The sequence below is a fragment of the Macrobrachium rosenbergii genome, chromosome 10 (genome assembly GCF_040412425.1).
Source record: "Macrobrachium rosenbergii isolate ZJJX-2024 chromosome 10, ASM4041242v1, whole genome shotgun sequence".
In the NCBI taxonomy this organism is placed as follows: Eukaryota; Metazoa; Arthropoda; class Malacostraca; order Decapoda; family Palaemonidae; genus Macrobrachium; species Macrobrachium rosenbergii.
The window spans coordinates 42,036,770-42,057,158 of NC_089750.1; the positions used below are offsets into that span (position 1 = coordinate 42,036,770).

At 36.4% G+C, this 20,389-nt stretch overlaps 1 protein-coding gene across 7 annotated transcripts in view; it reads left to right on the top strand.

Annotated features, from left to right (window-relative positions):
* LOC136842602 (unconventional myosin-XVIIIa-like) overlaps positions 1–20,389 on the top strand; it is a 1,295,621-nt gene that overhangs the window by 1,090,027 nt on the left and 185,205 nt on the right. For all 7 annotated transcript variants that reach the window (XM_067110180.1, XM_067110181.1, XM_067110182.1 and 4 more), the window contains 3 exons: positions 5,790–5,909; positions 6,665–6,916; positions 12,450–12,604. In XM_067110180.1, the coding sequence (XP_066966281.1) occupies positions 5,790–5,909; positions 6,665–6,916; positions 12,450–12,604 (527 nt within the window). The remainder of the gene's footprint in view (positions 1–5,789; positions 5,910–6,664; positions 6,917–12,449; positions 12,605–20,389) is intronic.

The following is a 20,389-nucleotide window of genomic DNA, read 5'->3' on the forward strand; positions in this document are numbered from 1 at the left end:
ATTTCTTCTTGTAAAATGGGAAATATCCAGTCTTATTCTCCCAGTACTGTCATAGGAACCGACACCAAGCAACCTGTCGATACAACTCAACAGCTGTCACACAGAAGCTCAGCAGATACTGCTAATCTTGCCAATGCAATTAATGTACTTGCACCTCTCTCATCCACCAAATCCAAGCCTGAAAATTCTTCCAGTGGAGATAGTAAGTTTAAAGTAAAGAATACAAATAACACAGAGAGAAAACTGAAGAAGGAGTGCAGCTCTGGACAGGAAGCTACTATTGCCGGACTAATAACAAATACTGGAAGTCAGCAAAGTTCCCACCTTTACTGTAAAGACGGAAAGCTAGACACTCCCAGTACTTCTCTCGGCGTGAATTTACATACAACTACTGGTATGCTTAAGGAGGAGAGTGATGTTGAAATGCAAAAAGTAGCAAATAGTGATGGTAAAAAGGAAAATGACTGCGCAAAATCTGTAAGCCAGCATGAATCAAATGCCAGAAACATCTTAGGAACAGCTGATGCATTAAAATCAGAAACAAAACTTGATTTGGGAATCCTGCCTAGGTCCCAGAATACGGGCCAAGACAATTTGGAGCCTCAAAAAGCAAACCAATCTAATGCGCTGCTTGCTTCTACACTCAGAAATGAAAGAAAAAGTAGGGAGCCTTCAAAAGTAGAGACCAAGCCAAAAGAAGATTTAGCAGTAAAGACAGATTTGGAAAACATGCAGAAGCCAGTGGTAACTATTACATCAATTTCGAATAATACACAGAAAGAAAGTTTGCAGGAAGAATACTTTACAAATAAAGATGAAATCACATCCAAAGTAAAGATTGTATCAGATTTTACAACCACTCCCAAAGACCCAAGTGGCAAAAATACAGAAGAGAATCCAAATGAAGAAAAATCTATTGATGGAAAGATAGGAGAAGAAATAAATAAGGGAAAGATCTTGGAAACAGTAAATGCTTTTAAAGCAGAAAATTCCTTAAAAGATCAAGTAGTTAAAGAGATTACCAAATCTAAGGAGACGCAAGAGACAGTAAACAAGAAGAAACTTGAAGTTATGGCAAAAGTTGAAACTCAGAAAACTAAAATTGCTGAAGTGGAGCTTATTGGTGATGAACTTAAGGTATTGAAACCCAATGACCAAACTGGAACACCTAGAAAATTACCACCTTTAAGTCTAAGATCAAATAACAAGGCTGAAAGAGAAATTACAGATGATGTAATTAGTTATGAAGATGGAAAGGATATTGGCCAAAAAGGAGTGCTGAAAACTAAAGGTTTAGGTGAGCCAGATGCATTTTTTAAACCAATATGTACATTTCAGGGAATGCCACCATCATCACCACTGCACAACCAACAAGAGCCGTCAGTGAAACCTAAACTTGGAAAAGCTCCGTGTACAAAATCTCAGTCATCATTTTGTGCAAACACCTCTGTGAATAGTGATAATGCCAAAACAACAAAATCATTAAGTGTTTCAGTTTCAAATGAACCTGCAAGTGACTCTGAGAAAATAGAGAAAGAAACTGCTCATGTTTTGAGTGGTAAACGTAATGATTTTAACAAAAAAACTCCAGTGGTTGCTGGACAGTTTGATACCGGGAACAATGCTGAAGGAGTAGAAGGAAAGTTATTGAGTTCTGTAGAAAGGCCTTTTAATACTGTGAATGAAAGCATTCATACATCTACTTCTAGTAATGATAAACCATCTGCAGATGCTTCAGTGTCAAGTATATCTAAAGAGCCATTGGTTTCTGTGAGTGAGACTTTACTAACTAAGGATATTTGTTCCTCTATACTAGATAAAAAAAATACCTCTGCTGGAAGTCCTGCATCTAGTGAGAATTGTTCTGTAGATAGCAGAACAATGCCTAATGATTCGCCATTGTACAAGGATGGTGCTAGGAATTTAAAGGGAATATCAGTAGGTCTATCAGTAAACAAAGATGTGACCAGCATTTCTTCATCTGCAACAGCAGATAAAACACAAGAAAAGTCATTGCCTAAGCAGCCAGCAGAACAAGCCTCACAGTCAGTACCTTCAAGTCATAAAGTGCGTTTAGGGAGCCCAGTGCCTAACATGAAATCTGGTGCTGGGATTAAAGTAACAGCTCCAGTTGTAACTGGAAAACTCCAAATTACGCCAAACAGTGGCCCTGGCCCTCCTGTGTCATGTAAAGAATCTACAGGTCTTGAAGAAAAGGACAGAGATGAATCTGATTCTGCAGTGTCAAAAAAGCATATTGCAGAAGTTCCAGCTGTACTAAATTCTAAAACAAATGAGGAGAATAATGCTGCTGAAAATTTATCCATCAGTGATGATGTTGCCATGGGTGATGAAGCTATCGGTACAAAAACTCTGAATGGAGTGTTAGAGGACTGTGAATTAAGATATGTTCCAAAAGATAAAGTCCAGCCAACTCTGCCAGATCAAAGTTTGCTTCAGGTTAATGGAATTAGAATTGATGATATAGCTGATGACAAGGAGGATGTTGATAATGATTTTAGTGAGATGGAAACATTTGTTGACAGAAGCAGGTGTAGCTCTGTTGCCAGTGACACTTCTCGTACTATTTCACCAGACGTATCTCAGAGAACTGGAATTAGGAAACCTAAAGGTGAGAAATTATCTGCAATGATGAACCTTTGGGAAAGTGAAGATGCATCCCAATTAAGTGAAAAATCAAAGATGAAGCAACCTCCAAACAAACCTAAAGTTGGCAAAATTTCTGGTATCAAAAACCTGTTTGAATCTGGAAAGGCTACAGAAAAGCCAGAAATTCTTAATAATCCAAATTTGGTCAAATTGAGATCAGCATCAGGGGCAGCTTTGGTTGATCCAAAGTCAACACCAAATCTTCATAGGAAGATAGTGCCTGGAGCTTCAGGTATAGCTTCAATGAATGCAGCTAAATTCGGTGGTACTTCTAAGTTTAAAAAGCCACCAGAATGTCCACCTTCTGCAGGTGACAAAATTCTTAAAAAGGTAAAATCTAACTTGTCAGAAAATGATGTGAAAAGGAATGTCAGTAGTCAAAAAGAAAAAAGCAGTATTGCAAATAATCAGAAAGATCTGAGTAATGTAAGTTCCCAAGAACTGAAAGAGTTGGCTGATGTTACCAGTTCTAGTGACAATATTGTAAGTTCCAATAATCAGAAAAATCTAGATAGTGTTGCAAGCGCCAACAATCAGAACGATCGAGATAGTGATGCAAGTCCCATAAATCAGAATGATCATGGTAATGTTATGAGTTCTGGAGAAATTGAAAAGACTGTAGAAAAAGACAAATGTTTGGGAAATGAAGGGGACACGGGTATTAAAGAAAAACCAGTGAAAGATGCTAGAGAAGTAAAATTAGAAAAGGAGGAGAATGCTCTGAAAGTAGAAAATAATATGAGTTTTCATAATTCAAAGTCAGCTGAGACCAAAGCTCCAGACATCAATAACACAAAATGCTCTAAGGAGGTGCCTTCTAATATAAGTGAAAGGGATGTTGGAGGAAAAGCTGTTAATGTAGCTCATGATGCAGCTGAATCATCTTTGAAATGTGGGGAACAATATGAAAAAAGACATCAAGAAGAAGAAGAAGAAAAAGAAAGACACAGACAGTGAGGACCCTGATGAAAAAGGGAAATGCCAAGTTGATACAAGCATTGTTAAAGTTGAGAATTTGCTTGATGCATTAGACGGTAAGCCCAGTATGGTTAGTTGCACAGCAATCGTAAGTGATGGAGTGAAAGTTGCTTGCACCAAAAGTGAAGGTTCAAAAATTGAGTCTAATTCTGATGATTCTAAAGCAAGGGACATTACCAAGGAAAGTTTCAGTGCTGGTAAAGATGTAAGTATAGATCAAGGCAGTAGTAGCACTGGTGAACAGAGTATTGATAGCTTTGAGAGTAAGTTCAAAGGTAGCAAAACACTGGGAGGTATAAAGTCTTTCATTATTGAATCTGTTGCAAAAGGTGGAAAAACTCTTGAAGATAAGCTATCTAAGACCGGAATACCCTTAGGGAAGAAATCTGCAAAGCCAGACTACCAGAAAGATTCATTAATGCCTGACTGTAGGACTAAGAAGAGAATAAGTGCATTTGATTTAAAGGTGTCTGCTAACGCTGGTTCTGCTTTGTCAAATAATGAAAATATAAAGCCAGTAGAGGATTTAGGGAAGAGTAAATCAGATTACAAACAAGCAGTAATGAACTGCATTCCAGCACTGGAATCGGAAGTTGATGCTTTAACTAAAGAAGCATCAAGTTTAATAGAACCAGTCAAAACATCCCATTTACCTAGTTATTTAGTACCCAAACTGGAATTAGCATCAAAACCCTTGCAGTCTGTAGCATCTTTCCCAGATACGCCAATGGGTGGAGAATTTTGCGTAACGTCGTTGCCTGCATCACCAACCGTAGAGAAAAAGAACTTTGAATTTGTAGATAGACATAAAATTTTATCACTTCCTGCATCACCAACAAAGGAAGTGCATTTTAGTTTTGAAGAAACTTCAGAAGAGGAGGAAGTTTTTGTTGATGCGATAGATCCAGGCCAGCTAGATACATTAATGCCACTTCCAGATGTACGGAGTGAGAGAGATATAAGGTCTCGCTCTCGTACACCCATGGACTACAGAGAACGATCAGTGACGCCATCGCCATTAATTGCCGAATCTGAGGCTATACTATCCGAGACGGACAGACTACTTCGAAGATCACGGTCGAGTAAATCACTAAGAAGGTCATATAGCAGATCACTCTCCAATGCAGCACTGAACAGAGTAGGTCAAACATTTTAAATGAATCTTTTACAATGCAGTATTCCTGTTGTGACCTTCACTTTGCAAAGAAAATTTGAAATTCTTCGTTTTTCAACCTTTGTTTTTATATGGTACATCATGTTTTTTTTTAATTCTAATAGTGATTTTGGATTTTCTTTATATTTGTTGTTCATGTGCATAATGTGTTTGGTTGTGTATAGCAATGAAATTGCCAAATACAGTATGTTGCTTATTTATGAGGGCTCCTCTTCCTAAGAATAGAATACTGCAATTGTCTTTGTTTATACCGTGCACTGTTTCGTTAAGCGTGTTTTTTTTTCTTTATAGTATTGTTACCCTTTCTAACCCACTTTGTTCACTTGCAGTCAGCCCAAATGATATTAGACGCTAAATGCGAAAACCTGAAATATCGTGTATTCTGCAGCGTAAGTTCTTGGATGATAGATTTAAGAGTGAATGACATATCTTACTTGTTTGCTCCTAGTCATTGTAACATTTTTTTAACAGATTTATTACTTATTTTAATATATCGTATATTTTCATATCCTTGGTCTCATATCCTCCAGGTTATATTGTGTAAGGTTACAATTTTCATCATACTTACAGTACCTACCCTATTTTAATTTTTTTTCAAACTTGCTATTATATTCTTGTTTTTGAGATGCTTTATAAAGAGATGAATAATATTATTATAAGCTAAAAGTGTTTCAGAATATTAAAGTATTTGTACTAGAAAATACTGTTCATTTTTCAACATATTTATGCATATTTCACGTCAGCTTCCATTTCAAATTTAACAGTAAATATTATCAAATTTAAGTTTACAGTTCATAAAGTAGTAATGGATTACATTTTTATACCATACCATGTGTTATTCTGTGAACAGCCATGAATATCCTATCAAGATTGGTCAAGAGATTAATTTGACGTAACTTAGGTTTATCATATGCATGAATAAATGTGTACTGTGTTCTTTTTGCAACTTACTTGGTGTTCTCTCTAGCTGTCTGAAGTGACAGCCGATCTTTCAGAAGAGCATACAACAGCACACCTTGCCGGGGAGAGGCTTGAAGCAGAGCAAGCTGAAAGGATGAAATTAGAAAAAGAAATTGACCGATTACAGGTAATGACAGAATGTACCACTGTATTTTCAATTATGTTGTTCTTTACATTTGTGTAGGGTCCTCAGTTATGTGTAGGCTATATGTAGTACTATGCTGTGAAAGTAAAATTCTTTACTCCTGTGGCATATGATTGTAATTGATTTAATAACCTGGCTGTCTGGGCTATGAGAGATTTAATAACCTGGCTGTCTTGGCTATGAGAGGTGTCCCTGCCTTAGCTTGTGGCACATATAATCAAGTCTTGGTCCTTTTACAGGCTATTTGGGCAACAGTTTTTAAAATATTTTACTACCAATACTGTACTTGTGGCTATTATTTAAAATATATGAATAAAACACAAAATACTGTCTTTAAAAAAATCATTGATAAAAAATCATTGATAGTATTTTACTGTCCCTTATAAGGTGAGTAGGGCATAATAGACTGTAGTGAATTGTCTTTTGTGTTTTTATTCACATATTCTTATTGCCACGTACCTATGCCATGTAGGTTTTGTAATTTAGAAAATTCTGGTCACTGTGTTACAGGACAGTAGTGCACTGTATTTTTCTTATTCCAAGAAATTAGAATAAGGGATGTAACTTATTCAAAGATCATGAAAGGAAGAATTACTGAACGTTATTCATAAGAATTGTATAGAGGCTATCATAGCAGAAATATGTCATCTATTTAGATTACAGAATACAAATGTATTATGTGACATAATTTTTCTTGTTATCTCAGGTGTTCAAATTTAAACTGAATATTTTTTCAGACTGACGTGAAACGTATGACAACTGCAAATGGCAAGTTAGAGATGGAAAAGCTTGTTCTCCGGTCTGAAGTTCTATCAGCAGCTGAGCTCAATGGTGATATTGATGATGATGAAGCTGCAGATGCATCTTTATATAAACGAAAATATGAGTGGTGCTTAAGGGAAATAGAACTTCTGAAAAAGCAGTCAAAGCAGCAACAGGAAGATGATCTAGATCAACTTCTCCTCCTTAAAAAGCAGCTTGAGAAGAAGGTATGTTATTCTGGATTACTGTATAAGTCATGACCTCCACTTCCTCGCTCACACATTTAATTTTGAAAGACAATACCATTTTTTTATATGATTTATGGAAATGCATTAAAATTCAGATGGTGTAAGGAAAAAGGCCTAAGTTTTTTATGGCATTTAAATGTGTACATTGAATACAAGACATTAAAATGGAAGTTTATGTAAATATGCCTTTAGGAAAAAAAATTGGCAGAAATGTAATTCAAAACTTTTTTTAATTCTAACAAATTGCTACCACATGCTGAAGAATCATGCTACCCTAAAGGACGAGAGATCACCAGTTCAGTACTGAAGCTCTGAGTGAGGGGGAGACAGTAATGCAGGAAAATGGTTTATATTTCAGAAACAGTAATTTTTAGGAAACTTTTGCGCTTTGGAGAGAAAACATGAAGGCATTACTCAGCCTCATCTGTGGTGGACCAAATTGACATCTATCTTTGGTTTAGGCTTGTCTTTCATTCCACCACTACTAACAGATGATGGTAGATTGGTTACTGGCCCTAAGGAATGGGCTGAACTGCTTCATCGAGCTTTTGAAGATAAGCAATGAGCTGAGGATGCCTCTCTCCCTGAGATTTGTCATCCAGAACCTGTTCTTGCAAAATCTGTATTTCGCTCTAGGGATGTTAGGAAAATTCTTGATAACGTTGATAGGTTTCTTTCCTTTGTTTTTTGAAAAGGTTTGTAGTGTATCCCAAGATTAGTAGATTCTGTAGATTTTTATGTCAACGTAGTATCTTTGCGGATGAGCACAACCTTAATAATACAGTGCCTGTTCCAAAGAGTGGTATCTGCAGACTGCAGTAACTACAAGCCAATTTCTGTTCTCCCTGTGCTCCCCAAAGTTGCAGAAAAACTTATTTTTAAGCCACTATATAAGTATGTGGAATCTAAAGGATTGTTAGGTGATGGTCAATATGCAAATAGGAAGCAGTTAGGACCTGCAGTGCTCTGTTAGATTTGACATGCCATGTGCAAGAGAACTTTGATAAAGGTTTTGAGTGTAGAGTAATTGAAACAGATTTTAGTGGTGCTTTCGGTTTAGTAAATTATAATGGACTTACATATAAACTTCAGAATCTTGGAGTGGGTGGAAATGTTCTAGGATTACTTCAAGATTGCCTTACAGGTAGGCAGCAGCAGGTTGCTGTTGATGGGATCTTTAGCAAACTGAGTTCCACAGGATAGTGTTCTTGGTCCACTGTTATTTTTAGTGTATACAAGTGATATGGTTGTTGGCCGGGAAAACAAGCTTGTTCAGTATGCCTGTGATGCAACACTTGTGGGTGTAGTCAAGTCTCCACTTATGAGAAATGAAACTGCCCTTAGTCTCAGTCATGACATGGAGCAGATTAGTGAATGGTGTAGTTGGTAGGGCATGAGGCTGAACTCAGGTAAAATTAAAACACTATTGATTAGTAGATCTTGTACTAATTTTCCACCCCATCCTCCCCTTCAGGTGGATGGGACTGCTAAGTAAGTCTGAAGCTATAACTATACTTTGTGTAACTTTTGACTCACATCTTACTTTTGAGAAACATCTAATGAAAGTGTCAGCAAATGCCTCACGGAAGTTAAGTGTTGTATGTAAGACCTCATGTATTTATAACCATGATAAAATTAGTGCAACCTGTTTTAGGTGATTTTTTCACCTGTGTGGATGCCTACCTCTGCCAGAGATCTATCTCTTAGACAGTGGTTCGGGGTGGTAGGTTTCTGTTTCCTGACATTAGCATTTATGACTTGGACCATCGGCGGATGGTCTCTTTGTTTGTCAATTTTTCATAAGTTGTATTTTAACAGAGATCTTTTACATTCACATTAATCCCTGTTCCACTTTTCCTGCCGAGAGAGAATGACCAGATTTACTGAACAACAGCACCAATATGCAGTTAATACGAAATGGGACAGTTCATCGCCGCTGTCATCACCGCCCACTCATAGCCGGCCCAACTCATTGCCTCGACTAACTTAAGCTAAAAATCAGAACTTTATAAAAAATAAAAAAAAAAGAAAGAGCATTAAAAAGACAAATTCAGTGGAAATGAAAACACATTTATCCATTGTAGTACTGGCAGTTATATTAGTAAATACAGAATATAAATAAAATGCTTTATAGCAAAGATAAAACCCATGAAGGTGAAGAAAAAATTAAAAGATTTATTTTATGCTTTGAGAAATAAATATTCAATAGGATTCCTTTGAGTAAAACTTTGGACTATTCTAAGAATGTGCTGATCAGTATCTAGGTATTTTTTAAATATCACAGGTGGTCACTGCCAGCTATAAGCGATTCCAAATAACTGTCTCGACCTTTCTAAACTTTTTTTGAGTGCATTAATGAATTTCCAAACTTCTCAGTTCCAGATGTTCTTTATTGCTCACACCACTGGGCTGTGGATAAGTATCCCTAAGGATGTTGTGCAATTGGAACCTGTAAAGTTGAAGTGAAGATGCAGGGTATTAGTGCCCAAAATCAATTCTCCTTATATAATTTACTTACATTTTTTCTATTTATTCATTAATTTAAGTTTTTCTTTTTTTAACAATTGATCTCTTCTTTCTGTATTTCCTATGACCTTCTGTTACTTATTTCAAATGAACACAACATTCTTTGGAAGCTTGAATTTCAAGTAGTGGGTCTGCAGGCTTGTTCCATATGAAATGGTTCATCTGAATAATAATAATTGAACAAATCCTTGCTTTACTTGGCTGAATATCTATGCAGGGATCAAGAAGGTTTAAATAGAGTAGCCTGCAGTTTGGATGACATTCTGTCATACTGTTAACCCACGTGATGTGGGATCACTTAGAGTTTGGGTCATGTTTTAGGTCATAATCACTACGTACAGTAGATCTGCCCGTTACTGGCAAATTAATACCCCTCCCCCAAAAGAAAGAAATGCTGTTTTTTTTATACATGACAGGGCAAATTTTAAGGCCCAGATACCCCTCTAGGAAGCTCATTGTGTGGGTATGTAGCAATGGGTACTGGATGGAATGAGATCAGGGAGAATGGAGAGGGATAGAAAGTTTTATAAACTATTCGACAAGTAACCAATACAAAATCATTAGAATGTGTATTAAGGTATTTTAGGGAGGATCTCAAAGAGGAGGTGGAGGTGGAGGTGGAGGTGGAGTAGGTTTCTCCAGTGTTCCAAGTTGACTTGTCTAAAAATTTTGAGAATACAGTAGCTCTTTTTATTCCGAGCTGGCACTTCATAAACTATGATCTTAATGTGGCTTTCTAAACCAGAAACCCTAGTGTTCTGGGATACTCAGTAATTATGAGTTGAAAAGATAGGAAAAAAGCATTGACAATTAAACTAAGCAGGGATGGAGGCAAGGATATACTTTTTGGTGGTTCTCGTACGTCCCTGCCACATCTGAAAGGGAGGTGATGGAGAAGTATCTCACGTAATCATTGGCAAACACTCATTATCTGGTGTTTTAGCTAAAGTTAAGTGTATTGTATGCATTTAGTTTATTCACAAAGTGCAGTTAGTTAACTCAGCTAAGGAATACAAGGTCATGAAGGAAGGCCTTTTGATACCTAAATCCTGCATAGAGGCCTTAGATGCAATAGACAACATGAGAAAGGTCCCATTCAGGAGAAACTTGTAATTGTTATCTTTCCCTGCCTCACTTGCTGAAAAGACTTGAGTTGTTGGAAACTCATAAAGTCGTCGCCCTAAAGAACAACTACTGAGGATAGTGTTACCCTGTAGCATTTGATGACCTTGAGACTGTTGGGCTTGTTAGCCTGGAGAAGTATCTTGCGCCAGTAGTGTATAGTATCCCTCAAACACATTGATGTTGAAATTTACAACAAGTCTAGGAAATAAAAGCAAATATGTAAATCATAAATAAATGTTGCTGTGGACTGATGACTAGGTAGTTGGTTTTAACATAAAGATTGGTGAGTACTCAAGACTTCTCTCATTTACCCAATGTATCTTATCTGCTCTGTTAAAGAAAAGAATAAAGTAAGAAAAAGTAAAACCAGTTTCCACTGAGATGAGGACCAGTGTGTATTGGTAGAAAAATAGTGACATTAAAATTTTTTTGTTTCTGTTATGGGCCTTGTGAAATTCTCTTCCCTCCCATCCATCACAATGCCCTAGTTTTGATACCAAAAGAGGGAACAATTGGTGGTGGCAGGCATAAACATACTATGACTCCAGATACTGTAATCTGAATTTGGTTTAATTATACTTAGTTTAAGTAAATCAAATAATTAAATTCACAACCAAACACTGATGTACAAAAAGTAAGTAAATTGATAATTCAGTATAGTAAATTTACAATCAAGCAGTCTATTAATCAAATAGCACTTGACATTGGCTGCATTACGCATACATATCTATATGTGTCCGTCTGTATGATAGCATTGAGCACTGTCTCCCCTGCTCTTGTTTCCTCAGGGAGTTGGAACATTGTAACTTTATCTTTACTTGTGTCATTTCTTTTGCAATTAATTATACTGCAATTGTAAGCATTTCCACTTCTGTTGGATTTTCTTGTGAAATAATGTGTTTCTGTTTCAAATACTGTACAGAAAATTTTAGATTTTCTTCACCTGATCTTAGTCATCAAGGCCTTAATAGAAACTGTGGTCTCTGGCCAATCTTAATTCTGTCTGACCAGTACTGGACCTTGTCAGGCAGGTTTAAATTAAGGGCTTGTAACCCAGTCTGTTATATTAGTAGCTTTGGACAGATGCACAAATAATGAGGCAGTCTGCCAGGTGTAATTGAAAGGTTCTTTTTTTGTGGAGTGTTTGAAGATTGTGCAGACACTAAATAAAGCTAATATAAAATAATGGCTTTAAGTCAAAATTGATTTTGTGTTTGAAAGTTTTGTGTCCACAGACTTACAGTAGTTGCTTGATGATAGTAGTATTACTAAATGCATGAAATGATGATGATGGAGAATGAAGAGAGAGAAGAAAATATAAAATGAAAGTCTTGAGTTTATTACCTAATTTTATACATCAGTGTTCCTATTCCAGATTGAGCACTTAGAAATAGAACTAGAAGAGACAGTTATAAATAAAATTGTCAAGTGTAAGAGCCATTTTTTGCCCTGCGAGATTCGATACTCTTTGAGTTTTCACTATGGTTGAGTGTCAAGACAAACCAAGCACATATTTCAGACATGAACATAGAGATATAAAGCCCTAATATAAGACCAGTCATCAGAATGATGATAGTAAGATTTTGCTCTAAAACAGTGTCTCAGTAAAATTAACTGTCAAAGAGACTTTGGCTTGGCTTGATTTATGCTTTGGGTATCTTGCAGGTTCCTTCCATTTTGGGGTATTTGGCTTTTGCTTTCATGGCCATAAGGGTTAATTTGAATAAAAATATCTGGCTCATTTTTTTAGCGTGTGTGTTTTTGATGTTATTCTTACACAGTTCATAGATCCAGAATGTTACAAATGGTAGTAGCAATAGTCACAATGTTTTTCAGTTATCAAGTAGTGCACTTTTCTCAGGTGGCAGATGCGTATGAAGAAACAGACGAACAGCGGCAGGTGGTAGCACAGCTCAAACGCAAATGTCAGCGACTCCAGGCAGAGATGAATGATTTAAAGATCTTACTGGAAGAGCAGACTTCCCGAAACAACCTGTTGGAAAAAAAACAAAGAAAGTAAGTTTGGTATATAAAGTACAAATTACAGTTTGTTCTCTTTCCTGCAGATTTTGTTTTCAAAACTGTTTGTTTAAGTAATTCTGGCAGAAGTTAGTTAAATGTTTAAGCTAAAAATTAAATTTTTTAAGAAATCTGCCACCACAAAAATCTGTACAGTACTGAAAATATGTAGAATAATGTCCTAGATATATAGTAAAGTAATAGGAGTCCTTCTCTTTACTGTTTTACAGAGAAAAAGTAAAAATAGAAAATAAGAATGCATGATACAAATAGTTTGAACTAATTCTACTTTGAATACATAGGCAGGCAATTTCAGAAATTCAGTATAAAGCAGTTCAAGTTATAGTTGTTATAGGAATACTAAAATGTCAACTCCCAGTGTTCGCGGAGAGTAAGGGACCATAACCACCCACGAATAGCTGAAATCCACAAATACTTGAGACCCCCCTCTTAAAATGCTTATAAATGCCTATTTTAACAGTTCAGACACCAAATATACCTTAAACTATAATGCTAAAACACTTTCATATCATTTCAACATCATCCTACAACATCACCCTAAAGAAAATATGACTTACAGCTACACCTGAACACACACAACTGTTACTCTTACCAAGGCTAAAACTAATCAAGTTACTCCTATATTCAAGCAGGCACATTTTCTTTCATAAAGTATTTAAGCCTTACAGTTTTCTCTTAATGTATACAGTAGATAGGGGTAACATTGGTACATTCTCAAGTACAGGGAACAGTTAACTACTGTACCCAAATATTTAGCTATACATTGATAAAATATACGAAATAATGAGATTATGTAAATCGTACCAGTACTCACCAGTGATGAATGTTGATTGAAGATGATGATTTATCTGAGCAGTCTGATGAATGACAATGAAGATATGGCTGCACAACAAAGCAGAGGATTTACATCTCCTCTGGGGGCACCTCTTCCCCTTCTTCAGGCACTTCGCCCACCAATTGGACTTCTTTAGGGCTCCGGGAGGCTTTGGAGGTCCTTCTTTATGGGCTCGAGAAACATGGTGATAGGCAGCGGCTGTTGCTGCTTCTTCATGATGACGAGGAGGTTATTATAGGGCCCCATGCATGCATCAAGGGCATTTGAAAACTTTATGGAGGTTTCCATATAAGGATCCCATGCCCCAGTCATCTCCTATAGCTCCCTGGCTGCCCTCATAATTTGGGACAAACATTCCAAAGACAGGCCCTCATCCTTCTCCTCATCCCCAGAACTGCCCATGTCTTCTTTCTTGCTGGCAGGCTTTGTCAGCGCTTCCAAATCCTGGTCAATCAGTGAGTCAGAGTGGGCATCAGTGAGGGTGCCAACCTCATCCTCTGTGATGTTATCAAAGCCTTCTCCACCAAGCATCCTTGCCAGTTGAACTGCCTTATCAATGGCTGAATGTTGAATTTCTTCAGGAGAGATGCCCTTATAATTGTGAAAACACTCCAGCCACAACTTCCAGCATGCATTAAGGGTCTCCTTCTTCATATATTTCAACAATCGGCTGATGACGGTCAGACATGTGGCAATCGTGAATTTACTCCAGCGTAAATTCATTGTCAAGGTGCTCAAGGCAGTTCCAGGTGTAGAGTGCCTTGAAGGCACATATCACGTCCTGGTCCATAGGCTGGAGGAGAGAGGTGGTGTTGGCAGGGAGGAACTTGAGCTGAACTCCGTCGTAAGAAAGATCGAGAGGGTGGCCACCATCTTTATCCATAATCAACAACACCTTGAACTCCATGCGCAAGACGTTGAGGTAATCCTTAGCTTGAGGGATGAGGCTCTGAGTGGACCAGTTAGGCGTAAGGACTTTGGTGAGCCAGGCTTTGATTTTGTGCATCCAAAACACAAGCAGCAAGTTCTTGTTCTTATTCTTGAGGGCCCCGGGGTTTGCAGCCTTGTAAATGAGGCCTGGTTTCAGCATGAAGCCAGCAACATTGCCACACATGGTGAGGGTAACCCTGTCCTTCTGGATCTTAAACCTGGGGGCTCTGGCTTCGTCCTTCATGAGGTACATCCATGAAGGCATTTTCTGCCAGAACAAGCCAGTTTCTTCCATACTGAACACCTGTTCTGAATGATAGCCCTTGTCCCTGATGATATTCTTGAAGATCTTGGGATATTTCATCACTGCTTCTGTGTTTGCCGATGCCATTTCCTCATGCAAAGAAACACACTTTAGGTGGAGCTGCTTCTGGAAACAGTGGAACCATCCCTTGCTGGCCCGAAAACCTTCAGGAGCTGACAATGGTCCTGCTTCTTCCTCTTCATCTTCAGCGTAGCGGGGTCGTTGAAGCCTAAGAAGTCTGTTTCATGCATGTCGCTTCCTTCCGTAACAGTTCAAAACTGCTGGTATAATTTTCGCAGGTGATGTTGCTGTCAAGGGGCGGGAGGTGTTCTTCTTACAGCATTCTGTTATCCACAACGCCAAGGCCAACTCTATCCTTTCAATGCTCATATCACACACATTGGAAACCGTCCTGGCACTACTGCAGAAGACAGCATCCATGGTCTTCCTTATTACCGCCTCTTTCTTCTTGATGTACCGAATGGTACTCTCATTCACACCATAATGGTGGGCTACTGCAGCGTAACTTTTCCATTCCTTCAACATTTCCAGAAGTTTTACCTTCTCCTGGAGCATCATGACCTCCTTCTGGCGCTTAGGCTCTTTGCCAGAAGCCTCAGAAAGAGCAGTGCATTTAGGAGGCATGTTAGGGCCACTATTAAAAAATATACACAATGATTAAAAATGAGACACAAAGGTGCGCAGAGTACACAGACATGCAGTGAAACACTCGAACAGCAGTGGTCTACATGGTAAACTGGCAGAGATGTGGGCTCCCGCATCACCTGTCCATGAGACAAAATCTTCGGGGCACAGCCAAACAGCGCCAAGGAAAATGAATGGCATTCCTGGATTGACTTCTTTTAAAATGCCAGCCAGTAGCATGTTAAGTAGCATTGCACTTAAGGCATTTCAGCTTCCCAGTTCGCATTTTCTCTCCCACGAGCTTTGTGTTTGGAATTTGCAAATCGTTTGGCGAACTTTTTTAGGAAAAAAAAATTTTATTGATATTTTTGCTGTGTTTACAGTCATATTATATTTGAAAATTAGTAAATAATTTTTTATCATAAAAAATGTATTTGTTCGCAAAAATTAAATTAAAATAATTAGCAAATATTTTAGATATACTCTACAAAGAAACCCACGAATGGTCGAATTTGGAGTTGTGTTCCACAGAAAAATCCAAAAATAGGTGAATCCATGAATGCTGAACCACGAATAATATTATGGAATATCTGTTCTGTGTGCGTGAAGAGGGACAGTAAACTGAGAAAAAACATTTGTTGTAAGCATCAGTGTTGTTATAGGATTCTTGCTGTAAATATTAGAAAATGCGGTTGGGAATTTGATATCTGAGTTTTGTTAGTTATCAGAAATATTCTTTTTGTTTTATTTTTGGAGCTTTCCAGTCCTTTTAAGTTTCTGTAAAATATTTGTTCATTTTGTTAATGAATATTATTATTACTGTATTATTGTTAATAATATGAATCAATAACAGGAGTCACATTCATGTAATATAGTATGTATTTTTAACAGGTATTTTTCTGATATAAAGAAAACAAATATCTCTTAACTTGAACTTTTTAGTTCACTCCCACGTTTGGATACAGTTATTCCTGCAAACACTGAATCTGAATGGGAAAGAAACATGAATCTTTGTTGATTTTAACAGATATTTATATTAAGAGCTTTTGAAGTGCACTAGCCATATATCTTTCTCAGTATTGTGGTTTTCAGCAGAGTCTCTTAAACTTAAACCTAGTATGTATGAGTACAAATCCCACTGAGAAAGACCAGATATTGTCTATTTAGATTTAATGTTATAGGAGTAAGAATATGCAACATGAAAATACAGGTCTCAGTTCCCCTCGACTTGGGACCTCCTTGATGTGGTGAGGGGGCTCTTGAACCCCAGATTCCTTCCTGGGCTTGAGTCCAAGAGTCTCATACATGATTATATATTTGTTTGGATTAATTTTTGTGGAATTTTCCACTTTTGCTAAAATTTATTGGACCTGATAAATAGGAAAAGATATCATAGCTGGGATTGGGTTTATACCCAAAGCTAAATAATGGGAACTGTAGTAGGACCATCAACTACCCGATAATTTTTGGACCTGAGAGTAACCAGATTGATAGCTCAAGGGCAGAACTATTCTTTAGGGCTGAACCACCTATTTGCCCATAATATGATTAGGGTGGGGATGATTGTATTCTTGTAATACTCTCGGTCTTAGCAAGTGAGTTTGGCTTACATTTGGGCCACTCTAATCATGTTGTGCCATCCCCTGTGGGGTAGGGTAGGGAGAGGACATTTGGGAGTCGGTTCTCACTTGTGCCATTGGTGGAAGAATAAACTCCATGAAAGGCCGATGATATTTTCTTGAGGTTTTCAGGTTTAATTTTTTTTTTTTTTTTACTACACTTACCTCTTTATGAGTACAGTAATCGCTATAAAGATTTGAGTACCCCTGGGCTCTTTGATGGTACCAACTCAGCACAGTTGACGACTGCTGGAACCTCCTCTGGCAACCTTTGTTTCGAAAAATTAAAAAAATTTCTTAGTGTATTTACACTGGAACCCTATGCTCCAGTAAATATCGTCGTGACCCAACCTTCTCTCACTTCAACTCCCTCTTTGGGAGTGGAAGTTGGTCAAGGTTGCTAAACATAGAAACAGAACGGAAAATTTCAGTCCTAAAGTTAGAAAGCTACCTATTAAACAGACATTCAATGGCAGAAATGTCGTTTAGACAGATACGAGAAAAGACATGGCTTATAGAAGTCACAACAAAGAGTCAGTCTAAGGACTATGTGTCTATAACGACAATAGGTAATATGAATGTAAAAATTAAAAACATGACATTGTGAGTAGCATTCAGGGCACTATTGTGCTTCCTGAGAACAGTGACCAACCAATCAAAAAGAGTATTCGCTTGGACTCTCTAAAAATTAGATATCCCAGAGTCCAAGATTGTGAGGTATATAATTACCGAGTAAGCAAAGAAATAAGCAAATGTTAAAAATCGCAAAAATAAAACTTGAAGGTCAAGAGGTACATCAAAAAATAAAAATATTAGGCCAAAACACAGAAATAAGACCATATGTCCCAAAGCCACTACAGAGTCAAAATTGTAGTAAATATGGGCATGCAAAGAAATATTGTAGAAATGAACCTGTGTGCATGTATTGTGGAACTAAAGAACATGCCACACAATGAAAGTGCAGTGAGCCAAAGTGTATAAACTGTGGGCGAGACCATCATACAAAAACGTATGTACTATACTTATAATACAGAATTAAAAACCTTATAAGATAGAACTGGGATGTCTATAAAAGAAACTAAATTAGAATTAAAAGTGAGAGGAATTCAAGATCCGTCTGGGAAACGTACATATTCTTCAATAACAAGAACCAATAATGAAACAAAAATGCATACATACAGATAGAAATAATCGAGCACAGAAAAGTGAATCTCAAGAAGAAATTAATACTTTAGAAATAAAAATGAAATTTTAAAGAATAAATTAACAGGTACAAATAAGATGGATAATATTTTATCCAATTCATTTGGAATATTAATGCAAATAGGAACATGGGAGGATGCTACTACGGGAGTAACAGAGGGTCACGATGGACTGGAAATTGAAGATAAAAAAAGGCCTTTGGAGAGAACACCACCCAAAACGAAGAAACCAATTATTATTAGAGAAACATAGGTCAAACCAAAGATAAAGGATATGAAGAAAGAACAAAAACAAAAACAAGCTAAGAATATATCTTTATCTCCTAAAATAATTGTAAAACCTATGAAGGCAAATATCCAAAACAGTGAAGAAGTGGAAGATGATAATGATTATGTCAAGGAAGAAGAGATTACTCCATCTCCAGAAATTGGTACAAGAACAAATGAAAAAAGAAATATATATGATAATATATGTGGATGTAATGATTGTTTCATTGAATTATGCAATGATAAGAAAAACATAATGAAAGATGGTTTAACAAACATTATAAGAAATTGTATGAAATACAGAAAAAAAGAAACAATTGATTTTTGCACCCATGAAAAAGGTTCTTGTGCATTGAGCCCTTAATATATTATATAGAAAAACAAATAAATATCGTGAGTAAATTATTGGAAAAAATCAGAGTTGATAATACATAAAAGAAAGCAAAACTCGACCGCTATAACATGATATTTCCAAAAGCCATATTATACAATGGAACGTAAATGGTCTGTAGACCTGATTACATTTAGGAGAAATACAAAGATTACTAAAAGAATACGAACCAATAATATTATGTTTACAACATGTCAATAAAACAATATCAACAATTGGTAAAAACACCTTAGCATCAACATCACGAGAGGAAGAAGGAAATTTAGGTACAGCCATATATGTACATAACGAAGTAGTTTACGACAAAATACCAGTAAACAAATATCAGATTTTAAAATCCGAATAAAAAACAATAATTATGTAATTTATAATTTATACAACCAACCTAATGAAAATTACGACATTGACAAACTTAAAAGAATTACTTAACAATACCAAGGAACCTACATCAATAGTAGGTGATTTTAATGCAAAACCCGATATGGGATTGTAATTGTACAAACTCAAATAGAGCAGGAAGTAAATTAGAAGAATTCATAAATTCAAACGACATGTGCTGTATAAATGATAACAAACTCAGCACATATTTTTAAAAAACACATGGAACGTTTTCCTCAGTAGACTTAGCTCTGTGTGCTTCAGGTATAGTAGACAGATTGGACTGGAATACAGTTTATGACTTGCATACCAGTGATCATCTCCCAATATTAATTTAATTATTACAAAATAATCCCACCAAGCATGTCCCTCATTATAACATAAAGCAGATTGGGAACTAAATTAATTTCACACTAGAAATATCCCACCATTTAAGTATACATAAGATCATAATGAAATAAATAGATTTCTTGTTGATTTCATTAGAAATGCTGCTGATAAAGCAATACCAAAAATAAAATTCTCATCCAACAAAACAGGAAGTCCCATGGTGGCCTGAAAACCTAACAGAATTGATAAAAATAAAACCCCTAATTGGCAGATGATTAAATAATTTGAATAGAAACTTCAGTAAAATAAATAAAACGTTACCTATATTAGAAGAAAATTTACAAAACTGACTATATTATTGTTAGAAATTGATACATTAAATCCTTTATATAACAAAATATCTGCAAAATTTAAAAAAAGAAGTAATTCAAGGAAGAATCATTTCATGCAGGAAATATGTATCAGATCTCTCTAATATTACTCCCATACAAAAAATATGGAAAAAATTTGGGAAAATAAATGGTAGGCCTACCCATGTTAAACCACCTAGACATGCCATATCAAAAGATGGGAAAAGAATACTTGATCCAAAAGAAATGAATAATGTAATAGGAAAAAACTTGGCAAAAGTAAGTACAGTAGTAATAAAATTTAGATGAACTCCTTGGCACCAAAAAAAAAAAACAAATAAAAGTACAGAATTAATAACAGTAAATTTTGAAACAATAGAAGATATATATTATAATAGAAAATTTAATATGAATGAGTTGGAATTTGCTCTCTTGAACAGCAATAAATCTGCTCCTGGGGGTGACAGTATTTGTTTTGAAATGATCTGCCACTTCACACCTTTGGCAAAG